The sequence below is a fragment of the Pituophis catenifer genome, unplaced genomic scaffold, assembly GCF_029215685.1.
Source record: "Pituophis catenifer annectens isolate HBS135680 unplaced genomic scaffold, rPitCat1.0.hap2 SCAF_1, whole genome shotgun sequence".
NCBI lineage: Eukaryota > Metazoa > Chordata > Lepidosauria > Squamata > Colubridae > Pituophis > Pituophis catenifer.
The window spans coordinates 133,028,322-133,040,856 of NW_027256881.1; the positions used below are offsets into that span (position 1 = coordinate 133,028,322).

Here is a 12,535-nt window from a genome sequence, read left to right on the forward strand (position 1 = left end):
TCTAATTTGAAACTGAAATCTTAGACACATAACATCTTCACAGTACACTAGAACTGATCTGAATTTTTGCGCAGCTATTCCTCTACACATATTCTTCCTTTTAAAATGAGAACCTGCACTTCTTTCTCCTTCCTGCAGTGTGAAGTATTTTCAACAAATATAGCAAGAAAATGGAAGGACACAAAAGGACACCTAGAAACCATTTATTTTTCATTTCAATTCAGAATTTTATCTCCAGTGACCATAGTAATTCGTGTTCAAGTCCTTAATTAGTCTAACTTTTTGATAAACCCACCTCATTAAAGCCTTGATATAATTTGTCTATGTGATACTGTCACAAAGTTAATTCAGACTGAGAACAAGGAGAATATTTTGAAAAATCTACACAAATTTAGTGCCAATACAATTACAGTTTATATCATGAATGTGCATGTACATATTTTGTTTTTAGTTATGAAGAGTAACAATTGCATTCCTTTAGCAGTAGTACATTTCAGTATGATTACATATTTTAAAAATTAGCTTGTCCATATGAAAAACTATTTATTGTCTTGCATATGCCTTATGCTTCCCACTTGTTCAGAAAATATTAACACCTGTTTTCTTTGAGAAATTTTGATTCTGATAGTTATTGACAATAACACAAACAGCTATAGGAAATGGCAGTGATTTTTAATCAAATGTAGAGCAGCTTTGGCAACATCTTCTTTAGGAGGATTGGCATCAAGGATATGACATGCTGGATTTTCCATTTTTCTGTAAGACTCTTCAACTCTATTTTAAAAAATACATAGCATTACCAAGTGTAGAAAAATTTTGCATTCATACTGAGAGCCAACTGCAAAACTTTCAGTGTAGTATATACTTCAGAAGCTATGAATTGTGATTTAAATACTGCACTGGAAGGATTCAGATAGTCATTAATCCAAAATTAAGCAAACTGATATGTCATCATCCCAGGTTGTCCGAAAAGGAAAGATTTTTAATAGGGCTTGCAAAACTTTAATTTTAAGCTTTGATCTGAAAGTGAGCCGAATTGTCTCCTTGGAACTGAATGCATCAGTTAACTTCAAATCAATTCAAAGATTTCATGAAGTTTTATACATATGCATAGACACAATTATTAAAAAGAATCTCTGAATCAGAGCTTGGCTTAGTTTTTGTATTTCATATATTTTGATATATTATGTAGTCCACCTAAGAACCCAAGATTTCACATACAGTACTGTACTCCAGCTTCAATTACTATGGAGCACAATTGCACCTAAAAATACAAATGCTTATCTGATTGAAGTGGTTACTATTTGCAGTTAGTCTACCTGGTATTTTAGAACCCCTCACTCAAGGCAGTAGACCCTGCAAAGTGCAATGTCACACATGTACATGTACTAAGGGTCTTTTTGTCCACCAAAACCAGTACATAAGTCTCTTCCACAAGATATTCATAATTAATTGCCCATAATTAATCAACCCCCATTACCATTTTTCCTTAACATAAAAAGAGCAAGATTTTCATGGTTTGCTAATAAGGAATATAGTGGCACCCTGTTTTGCATTTTAGTACATACTTTTGACGGAAGACATCATTTGCTTCCAAATCCACCTCTTCTCTTGTTTTCTCGATCCCACGTCCCTGTAGCCTCCGTGCTCTTTCTTCAGGGCTAACAGTCAACAGCAAGACAATGTCTGGACTCAGAAGATCATCAGGCCAGCGATACACCAGGTGATGAGGTGGAGGAAGATTTTGCACGTTCCCAGTTATTTCAGTTGCAATTGCGTATGCTGTAGTGCTATGCCAATATCTGTCCAAACAAAGGTATTAGTGTGAGTTTCAGACCAAGATTGTCTATCTATCATTCTTTGCTTCTAGAACCATCAATTTTTGCATATGAAATGAACTGTGAAGACAACTCTGCCTCCCTCAAAATGGTCATGGGGAAGGGTGGGCTCTTGCTGGATTCCTTCTATTGTGGAATGTCATCTTCGGGGATCATGGGACAAGCCTTCTCAGTTGCAGCCCCACTTTTCTGGAACATCATTCCAAAGACTAGAATTCACACTACTCGCTTTTCCGAAAGCTAATAACTAGCTTTCCTGGAGTCCTTTGAGAGCAAAATTACAATGAAGGGGAAGCCTCCTGTTGTATTGTGACTGAAATGTGGAATATCTTTGTATACTGCCTTGAGTCTTGTTGGATGGATCAGTATGTAAATTTTAACAATATATATATATATATATATATATATATATATATATATATATATATATATATATATATATATATATATATATATATATATATATATGATCTGAATGGTTTTAAGGAATTTAAACCCTCACTTTCTCTTCACAAGGATCTTGTCATAGAGACCTAACCAAGCAAAGTGATTTTCTCAAAACACAAACTAAGCTCTGTGAAGACTTTGGCTACTTTGCAGCACCATCAACTTTTCCTTAAAATTTTGTCAGAAAATAATGGGAGTCAGTTGTACAGGTACTTTTCTTCAGACTGCAGTATGAACACTAGCCCCAAACTCAATGTGATACAAGAATACAATACATAAATATGATTTTTTTTAAAAAAAGTTCATTTTGTCATATTTAAAAAAAATCCATTTTCTCGTAATATTAAGTTATTTGAATGTAATGTAGTGTATGAGTGATACACACACACACACACACAAAGAGAGAGACACAATAAATTACATAAAGATCAGAATTAGTCATTCTGAGTGAGCAAGACTGAAGAAGAATAAATGGCTTTAAAGTCCTCTTGTACCTCTGTTACTGTATTTCTCTCTCCAGGCAGCTGATAAACAAATACCACATTAAAACACTTTCTTACAATTCACTATTTTTTTTTTTTGGTCAGCTTAAGGGATGAGTCATTCTGTGGTTCACTAAGTTTGGGAAATTAAAGTATTGAAAGATCAGGCAAGGTTTTTTTTTTATTATTATTTATTTATTTAGAAAATGTGTATGTATACCATGTGCCTACTCGCATATGGTGACTCAAGACGTATCTGTATTTTGACCCATCTGTATCTTACTCATATAGATGCCAATATAATACTAATACTATACCAAACTATGCATACTGTATATTGTTTTCATGACGGATGAAAAAAATAATTTGGATGGCTGATATATTTTAGAAATAAACTGAACTCTGCATTCTCAAATGAGGTATAAAAATTTACTACTTTAAAAATAATTTGAAAATTTTAAGACTCCAAAAGAGCCAAATTCAAGGTATCAGCTTAAGAACCATTATATCCTAATACATTTTTGTAGCACAGATATAGTAGTCACAGCATCCATTATATCACTGGTTGCTTTGGAACAGGGGTGAAATGCACCCGATCCGGTAGCGATGGCGACGGGTGGTTCGGAGAACCGGTAGCAAAAATCCCTGCGCCCCCCTCCCCATGCCCAGCTGAGCCGCATGATCATCAGAGGCTTGTTTTTTTTTTTCTTTTCAAAGCATTTTTTCTACCACCTCTTCCGACGAAAAAATGCTTTTAAAATTAAAAAAAAAAAGTCTCTGATGATTGCGCGGCTCAGCTGGGATCATCAGAAGCATTTTTTTCTGCAACCTCTTGACTGAAGAGGTGGTAAAAAAAAAATGCTTTGAAAAGTCTCTGACGATCCCAGCTGAGTTGCCTGATGGCAGAGAGGTATTTTTTAAAAAGCCTCTCTGACGATCCCAGCTGAGTTGCCTGATGGCAGAGAAGTATTTTTTAAAAAATACCTCTCTGACGATCCCAGCTGAGTTGCCTGATCAGCAGAGAGGTATTTTTTAAAAAGCCTCTCTGATGATCCCAGCTGAGTTGCCTGATCGGCAGAAGCTTTTCAAAGCATTAGAAAAAATGCTTTGAAAAGTTAAAAAAAAAAAAGTTGGCCACGTCCACCCAGTCACATTAACACCCCCCCCCCACAAGCCATGCCCACAGAACCGGTAGTAACAAATTTTACATTTCACCCCTGCTTTGGAAGCTCCCGTTTCATTCAATACAGATGGGAGAGCAAATTAAAAGCACAAATACAAGTCCTTTTCAGCAATCAGAAGTCCATAATTGATTCCATTAATTGAAAATTAAGAGTGATATTTTTCAGCTACTGCTATCATCAGATCATCATCCTGCTCATCATCTAGCCTATTTATTTTTTTTGGGAGGTGGGTTTCTTTCAATCACTTTTGACCCCGAGGACTGCCTAGATTAATCCCTGCAGTTTTCTTGGCAAGGTTTTTCAGAAGTGGTTTGCCTTTTTCTTTTTCTAGCATATACATAGCCACTGATTATTCCTGAAAGTTCAGAACTGTAATAGAGCAAAATAACCACAGGCAATGGATAATTATAAATCATGATAACTTCCTATTTCAATCTTTCATAAAATACTAGAAACACAACTTGTACAATTGACAAGAAGGCACATCTTTCAATGAAGATGTTTTATTTTTGTTGAGTCCTTGATGCTTTCTGAGCTTGGTTTTCTTGCAAACGTTTCATTATCCAACTATGTAACATCATCTATGCAGGTAAATGTGGGGGTTTGCTCCCTGTTTATATGGGAGCTTATAGCTTGTCCAGCCAGTTTTAAAACATCTGCAAGCAAATAACCAAGCTCAGAGAGTCCCAAGGACACCACAGTTCATCTCTGAGCTACATTTTCTTCCATTGGAAACACTTTATTTTTGCAAACCTGTCTAGAATCACCGGTGACTTGGAGGATTCTTCAGCTATTTCAGAAGCCACAATGTAGTTAGTCAGTGCATAGAATGCTCTCCGTATGAGTGGTGGTTCATCATCAAAAATCTTCCGCCACTGGCTAACGCAAGATGGAGGAGTCCTCAAGAGCACAGCATTGAGTGAGTCTTTCAAAAAATGAGTCACTGTTGTTTTGCCTACATGTGGTACAGGAAGAAAAGTCACCCTTAGTTATGACACAACAGGGGGATCGATCAAGTTTGCAAGAATTTAGATTAGATCATTGGTATCATAGGCAATAGCCCCTTGTGTTTGGATCTCTCCCTGTGTTATCTGCAGATAAAGCACAGTTTTGTGGAGAATTATCAGCCATTCTCTTGGCAGAGCCGTGGTGGCACAGTGGTTAGAAATGCAGTATTGCAGGCTAATTCTGCCAACTGCCAGCAGTTCAATCCTGACTGGCTCAAGGTTGACTCGGCCTTCCGTCCTTCCAAGGTCGGTAAAATGAGGACCCAGATGGTTGGGGGCAATAGACTGACTCTGTAAACCACTTAAGAGAGGGCTGTAAAGCACCATGAGGCAGTATATAAGTCTAACTGCTATTGCTAGTTGCTGTGACTCGAAGGAAGAAGAGTTGAAAGTGGAATCCCCTTACTTCCTTAGTAACACTGCCTCATAACTGTCACCAATCCTGCTGTGAAGAGATGTCACGAAGGCAAGAAGCAACTTTCTTATACCTGCACTAAATGAACTGGGATTAAGATAGCATATGGTCTAAACTTCACAACAGGGCTTAATCCACTATTTGCATGAATCCACCAGCCTCATTCACAAATCACACATTCTGCTAAGCCATAAAATGTTCTATTTGGTTTAATACACAGTGTGCATCCAAACGTAGTTTTTAACAAACTATAATTATGTTCAAATTCAGCCAGTTGGGCATTATTCAATAAACCATGATTAAATAAACTATGGCATATTACAATGCAGGAGTAGAATCCCATTACCTAGATATTGTTATAAACAGCAAGCATCAGATGAATTACTAAACAAGGGAAAAAATAATCCTTAGTCACCTGACATTTCTTTATGAACTGAAACAGATTAATGTATGTCAGCCTTCCTCACTCTGTGCCCTTATGCTATGTTAGCCTACAATTCCTACAATCCTCACAAGAATGACAAGGGAGCTCTGAGGAAGGTAGAAAGATGGATTTGCAGGCTATATTTGATCCATACACTATCAGCTATCCAACCCTGCCATATGACAAAGATTTCTCTTTTCTACTAACCTTAACATCTGTTCACTGGTCCTCAAATTACTATCAAACACACTTCACTTTTATTTAATTTGTTGCCATTTTATTTTCTTGCTAATTTGGACACTCTAATGACCTCCAAAATAACTAATAACCTACAAATAATTCTGGGCAGTATGTCACTTGCATGCCTTGTTTGTTTATTGCTGTGATGCAACTACAATTTATATTTTTTAAAAAAGATCCATAACTCTCAAGCCTGGTGAAACTGTTCTAAGGGCAGTGGTGAAAAAGTAAACAATTACATATAGTAGCTAAAGTGCTGGTATTTTTCAATGGGAAGAATTAATTTTTAAGCAAGTTAATCCAATGTATTCTATTTAGAAACCGAGGTTCTCTTCATCAGCAACTGCAACAAATTAAGATTGCATGCCAGATTGTCAATCCACATCCCCGTTAGGAAGATATATTGCTGGTTACACAAAAAAGGAGCCACTCCAGTCCCTCCCCTCCGCTGGAGAGAGAAAATAATTGGTCTTTTAAGACAAAGGGAAGAACTCCAGTGGTCTGTTGACTGAACTTGGAAAAAGCATGGGCTACCATCCTTTCCCCAGCTTTTGATTGTCAAGAGGCTTCTGAGTGGAATTTAAAGCAATTGTACTAAACTATAAAATCTTACAGAGTTATCATAGACTGTGTGAATGATATCTTGAGGAAAGAAGGGAAGAGATGCTGCCTAGGAAACAATCAGACAAGAAAACATGTTAAGGTACTCACTTGTCTGTTCGTAACCTTGATTTTTTATAGTTTTAAGATGTTGCACAAACCCTAACCTGTTTGCTTTCAGTTCAGTGCAAACCCATAAAGTAAGTTGATTTGATACTATATGAAATGTGTCAGTCAAAGAAAAGCTTATGCTGTCATATATATTTTCTTACCTGTTGCATCTAGTCCTTCAATAACAATTACAGGAAAATTTCCTTTCTTTGGCTGTTTAGGACACTTATCCACAAGTTCTAGAATCAGTCTGGATTCAGGAATTATTGAAGTGCACTGTAATGAGAAAATACATTGATTCTGAAGGGCTAGAAGCAGTACCTAAGGAACAATGCTTGTGAGGTCCACTTGAAATGCCAGATAGACTAAAGAACATGACTCTACATCCTACATGACCTACATTCTGAGCAACAGTTCTGTCACCTGAAAGAAATTCAGCTGACATTCATAAGAGACAGATACCGAAATCTCTGTCTTTCACATAGGAGCTATAAATTGGCCATTCAATGGGTAGTTCATAGGAAAGCAACACTTAAAAAGACTTAAGTTTGATTGGCCTAATTTAAAAGATATTGTGCAATTAAACATACACATTTTACAAGGTTCTTTGGAATATGTATCCATGTCCCCTTTATCCATATTTTCTTCAAGAAAACATAGATAATCCCTGTTCAAGACACTAGAGTACAAACAGAATACAAACATTGAAAAACTAAGTTTGAACAACATGGTATCGTGTTTTGCATAATGATACACAATTTACATTCTCCACAAGGATTTTTCATACATTTTCCATTTAAATAAACATTTTATTGTTCAAAAACAAAACTCAAAAGACCTTGATAAAGTATACTTCTATTCTAACTGCTTTAATAACATAAAAAAAAACCCATGACAATTACCATAGTCTGACTCAAATGAAACTTTTGAGAAGACACAACTTTTACAGAATAAAAGATTTCTATTGCAATAGGGAACCCCTCAATAAACAAGACATATAGCAATGAGTAAGTGAGAAGTTGCAACTGTTTTTCTTAATTATTAAATTTCTACTGCACATTAAGGATGTTAGACTTTCAGCAATTCAGTTTTATACTAATTTTGAGAGCTTAATACATAATTATACAGAACAACTAAAGAGAATAATTTCAAAACTTTATAGGTTACTACTGAAGTTAGAAACAAGAAGAGCCACCTCTTCCTCTTAAACTAAGGAAGTTTAGGATACTCATTTTGGTGAACTCATTAGGAGATAAATTGGCAGGCATTATAGAAATCAGGTTGATTCACTCCAGCTTCAATACAAGAAATTCTGTGGAAGATTTTGCATCACTGGCAGTTGATTCTAGGCAGATTGGCACCTGTACATCATAATTATTCTTCCAAATATTTGTCTATATTTCATTTGTAGTAGTTATACAATAGTTATATATCAGTTTGGAGTCAAAATTCGGGGGAGACAAAATAATTATTTAAAAAGAATTGTATACAATACAGTGAATTTATTTTTGAGACTAAATAAAAAATGAGAAATGTATACTACTTAACTTTAGCAGCTAATAATAATTGGAAACAAATAGATAACTGAATAATTAAGAAGTGGATTAACAAGACCTCTTCAATTGCCTTGCTGGAAAAGATTATAGATACTGTAAAAATACACCAGACACAGGAACTACAATGCTATCAAATTTGATGAACGTTATATTTAATTTCAGTTGCAATAGAAATACCTTTGGTAAAGCTTTAGATATATATTAACTATCAACTTATATATTGTCTATCTTATTACCAGATTTTAAAATAAGCTTATACATAAAAACATTGTATACTGTATCGGTGTGCATGCGTATGGATCACAAATTTATGTCAGTTACTTGATAGTTCAATAATTAAAAACAAAAACCCTCCTGAAATTTAAACAAGCATCATTAAGAGTCATGTGTTAATAACGTAATTATTTCATATATGGTATTCCCAATGTGCCATGTAGTAATTTAGTGCCTTTTCTTCAAATAGACATGAATGAATCAGCCCAGTTGAAAGTAATATATTGGGTGTGTGTGTGTGTGTGTTATTTCTTGTGCCTTTGAGTAAGTTTTTGGCTCCTAGCAATTGCCTGGACAAGTCCCTGCAGCTTACTTGGCAACATTTCAGAAATGGTTTGCCCTTGCCTCCTTTCCAGGGCTGAGAAAAAGTGACTGGCCCAAGGTCATCCAGCTGGTAGAAAAAACTAGAACTCAGAGTCTTCTGGTGTCCAGTCAGATGTCTTAACCACTACAGGTAGTCCTTGCTTTACGATCACAATGGAACTAGCCTATTACGGCTGTAAGTCATGATGAATGTAAGGCAGGTCATTCACATGGCCAACCCAACTTTATGACCCTTTTTTACGGCAGTCATTAAGCAACCACTGCGGTCATAAAGCAACTACCATGGTCGTTAAACAACCTCCACAAATTAAGCAAACACATTGTTTGCTTGTGTAAAATTGGAAGTGAAAAATGGTTTCTCGTAAAAATGTTGTAAATCATGGTCGTGTGATTGCAGGACATTGCAAACGGTTTTAAATGTGGGCCAGTTGCCAAGCATTCAAAATACGGTCATGTGATATTGAGAAGGAGCAGCCGCCGGAACTGGGTCATACATACATTCTTTTGGGGACCCATCATAACTTCAAATGGTTGCTAAGCAACCAATTATAAGTCAAGGGCAACCTATTCACCAAACTGGCTCTCATAATGTATGGTGGAGCATACAAGTCAACTTTAGCTTACAACAGAGCCAGAACAGGTCATCCCATGACTGACCCTATTTTTGTGGCAGTTATTAAGCAAATGCCATGGTCCTTAAGCGAACCAGTTGTTTGCTGTGGGCTGAGTTTGCTGAAAACCTGAAGTAAGAGTTTTTAGTTTTTTTTAAAAAAGTCATAAAATGCAGTCGTTTAACCCAGGACACTGAAAAAGCGTTATAAATGCAGGTTGAATGCTGAGCTCCCAAAATGTGATCACATGACTGTGTGGCAAGAGCCCATCGGAACTGCCAGGTCATAAGTACTCCCGGGGAGGCCCTTTGTAATTCTGAATGGTTACTAAGCAATCAGTCATAAGTGGAGGACTGCTTATATACTCCAGATGTGAAGGCCCAAGATATGAAAAGCTTCTTGGAGAAAACCATGACAACTTTTGACCCAGTTAGTGTGATTGCCACTATCACTGCCAACACTGCAATTTAAACTGAGTTATGCCTCTTGCAGGAGACACATGTAGGTCTATTTAACACAAGGCCTCAAATCCTTTATCATCCTCTTCATGAATTTCAGATGGTTCATTGGGTCTCAAACATTATAGGAAAATAATTTAATAAATACATTTATTAATAAATACTATGAATCATAATATTGACCCTTGATGATTGATAATGTATTGACCAGTTTGGGGGACTCTGATTTATCGCCTCATCGTGCAGCCTGAGGAATTCTGGAAGTTGAAGTCCACCCATTGTAAACTTAACGAAGTTTGTGAAACACTTAGTCCTAGATGATCTGACTGAGTCTACTTTTTTCAATTTATCATTTATCTAACTTATTTAAAAAAGGTAAATTTTGTGACTGCAACATCAAGCCTACTTTATTATCATTCCCCCCAATACCCAAAGTTCCGGAAATGAGAAAACCAGGTTCCCTTATTGGTGCCATTACTGATTAGACCAAGGGTATCCAACCATGGCAACTTGTAGACTTCAACTCCCAGAATTCCCTAGCCAGCCATACTGATTGGGGAACTTTGGGAATTGAAGTCCACAGGTCTTAAAGTTGCCAAGGTTGGACACCCCTGGTTTAGACCCAAACAAGGATGTTTCCCCTGTATGATCGCCTAACTCTATTAAACCTCCTCCATCACTCTATCCACAGAAGCCACCTGGTCACTATCTGCTATCTCTGGCTTTTGCTTGCCCAGAGACACCCTCCCACCCTCTGTATACAGGTAGTCCTCAACTTATGACCCAAAGTTTCGTTGCCAAGCAAGACAGTTGTTGAGCGAGTTTTGCCCCATCTTATGACCTTTCTTGCCCCAGTTGTTAAGTGAATCGCTGCAGTTTTTTTGTTTTTTTAAATTTTGATTTATATGCCGCCCTTCTCCAGAGACTCAGGGCGGCTTACAATGCGTTAAGCAATAGCCTTCATACTTTTGTATATTTATACAAAGTCAGCTTATTGCCCCCACAATCTGGGTCCTCAATTTACCTACCTTAGAAAGGATGGAAGGCTGAGTCAACCTTGAGCCTTGGAGAGATTCGAACCAGCAGTAATTGCAGGCAGCTGTGTTAATAACAGGGTGCTTAGACCACTGTACTAAGTTAAGTTAAGTTAAGTTAAGTGAGTAGAATGGTTGTAAAGTAAACCTGGCTTCCCCCGTTGACTTTCTTTATCAGAAGGCTGCCAAAAGTAGTCACATGAACTCTGGACACGGCAACTGTCATAAATAATGAACCAGTTGCCAAGCCTCTGAATTCATGTGACTGCGAGGATGCTGCAACGGTCGTAAGTGTGAAGCACATGGCCCTGAGTCACTTTTTCAAGGCCGTTGTAACTTTGAACGGTCACTAAAGCTTGATAGTAGAGCCTTGATAGTACAGTGGTCTAAAGCACCCTTCCATCCTTTCTAAGGTAGGTGAAATGAGGACCCAGTTTGTGGGGGCAATAAGCTGACTTTGTATAAATATACAAAAGAATGAAGGCTATTGCTTAGCACATTGTAAGCCGTCCTGAGTCTCCAGAGAAGGGCGGCATATAAATCAAATTTAAAAAAAAAAAATGAACTGTTGTAAACTGAAGCACAGGTAGCCCTAAAAAGGAGGCTTAGTTCTGCAGAACTCCTCTTTTATCCTAACCACTTACTTCTTCCAGCACTTGTCGGGCAGTTTCCCGAGACCTGAACACGGTGTTGCCCAGAAGGTGAGGAACGGCAGGGTGGAATTCCGCTTCTTCCGCGGCCACCACATTAGCTCTGCCCAGCAGCTCCCTCTCCTTTCCTGCCCCCTGAAAGCCCCACAAGGCGCAGCCGAGCCGGCCGCCTTCGCCTTGCTCGTACACACACAGGTGGGCCGGCGCTGGGAGCAGCAGGCCCGCCAAGAGCTCTTCCAAAAAGGCCCGCGTCTCCGGCAGGCCCTGCTCGTCCTGAATCAAGAAGCCTTTCTCCAGCACAGCTCCGTCACGGCTGTAGGAGAGGAGAGGCAAGACGCGGCCCCGAGCGCCCCAAGGCGCCTGCTCGAGCCGGCGCTGCAAAGTCCTCTTTAGCCGGGCAGCCCGAACTCGCTCCCGCAGGGTTGCAACCACGGGGACGCCGAAGGAATAGCATCTACCCGGAGGGGGCAAAAAGCACTGGGGCCTCGCGCGGTTGGCTGGCTGCTCTCCGACGCCGCTCAGGGCGAAATAATCCACCTCCGCCCCTGACGACTCGGCCACGAAGGAGCGCTCCAGCCAGCCCGCTTGGTGCGCAGAGAGCAGCCTGTCCATGGTTAACCGTAGCAGCCGGAGGGATCCAGCGGCGCTGCGGATCAGCATGAGGAGAAACGAAACCGGGAGCTGTCTTTTAAGAAGCCGCCCAGAGGCCGGCCCGTTCGGGAACGAGTGGCCCAAAATCGACGGCCGATTGTTGTTATCGCCAGGAGGAAAAAGAGAGACCGGCGGAGAAACGAAAGTTAACCACCGCCACCCCCGCTTGCCTCTCCCTTTTGCGACTTTGCGATAGCAAAAAATAAAAACAAACCCAGACCCAGGAGGAA

At 38.8% G+C, this 12,535-nt stretch overlaps 1 protein-coding gene across 1 annotated transcript; it reads right to left on the bottom strand.

Moving 5' to 3' along the window:
- Positions 1–246: 246 nt before the first annotated feature.
- CMPK2 (cytidine/uridine monophosphate kinase 2) lies at positions 247–12,325 on the bottom strand. Its single transcript, XM_070955230.1, has 5 exons — positions 11,649–12,325; positions 6,910–7,024; positions 4,705–4,906; positions 1,569–1,802; positions 247–774 (listed from the first exon to the last, which is right to left on the bottom strand). Exons 1-5 carry the CDS (start codon positions 12,312–12,314, stop codon positions 651–653), a joined length of 1,341 nt encoding a protein of 446 aa, XP_070811331.1. The 5' UTR covers positions 12,315–12,325; the 3' UTR covers positions 247–650.
- Positions 12,326–12,535: the final 210 nt, after the last annotated feature.

Bases quoted from the DNA above. Each gene is read 5' to 3' on its own strand.
- CMPK2 (XM_070955230.1), bottom strand. From the start codon at position 12,314: ATGCTGATCCGCAGCGCCGCTGGATCCCTCCGGCTGCTACGGTTAACC. The intron at 4,907-6,909 runs GTAAGAAAATAT...TACCACATGTAG, and splicing joins TGAAGGACTAGATGCAACAG to GCAAAACAACAGTGACTCAT. The intron at 1,803-4,704 runs GTTTGCAAAAAT...TTGTTTGGACAG, and splicing joins TCACCGGTGATTCTAGACAG to ATATTGGCATAGCACTACAG.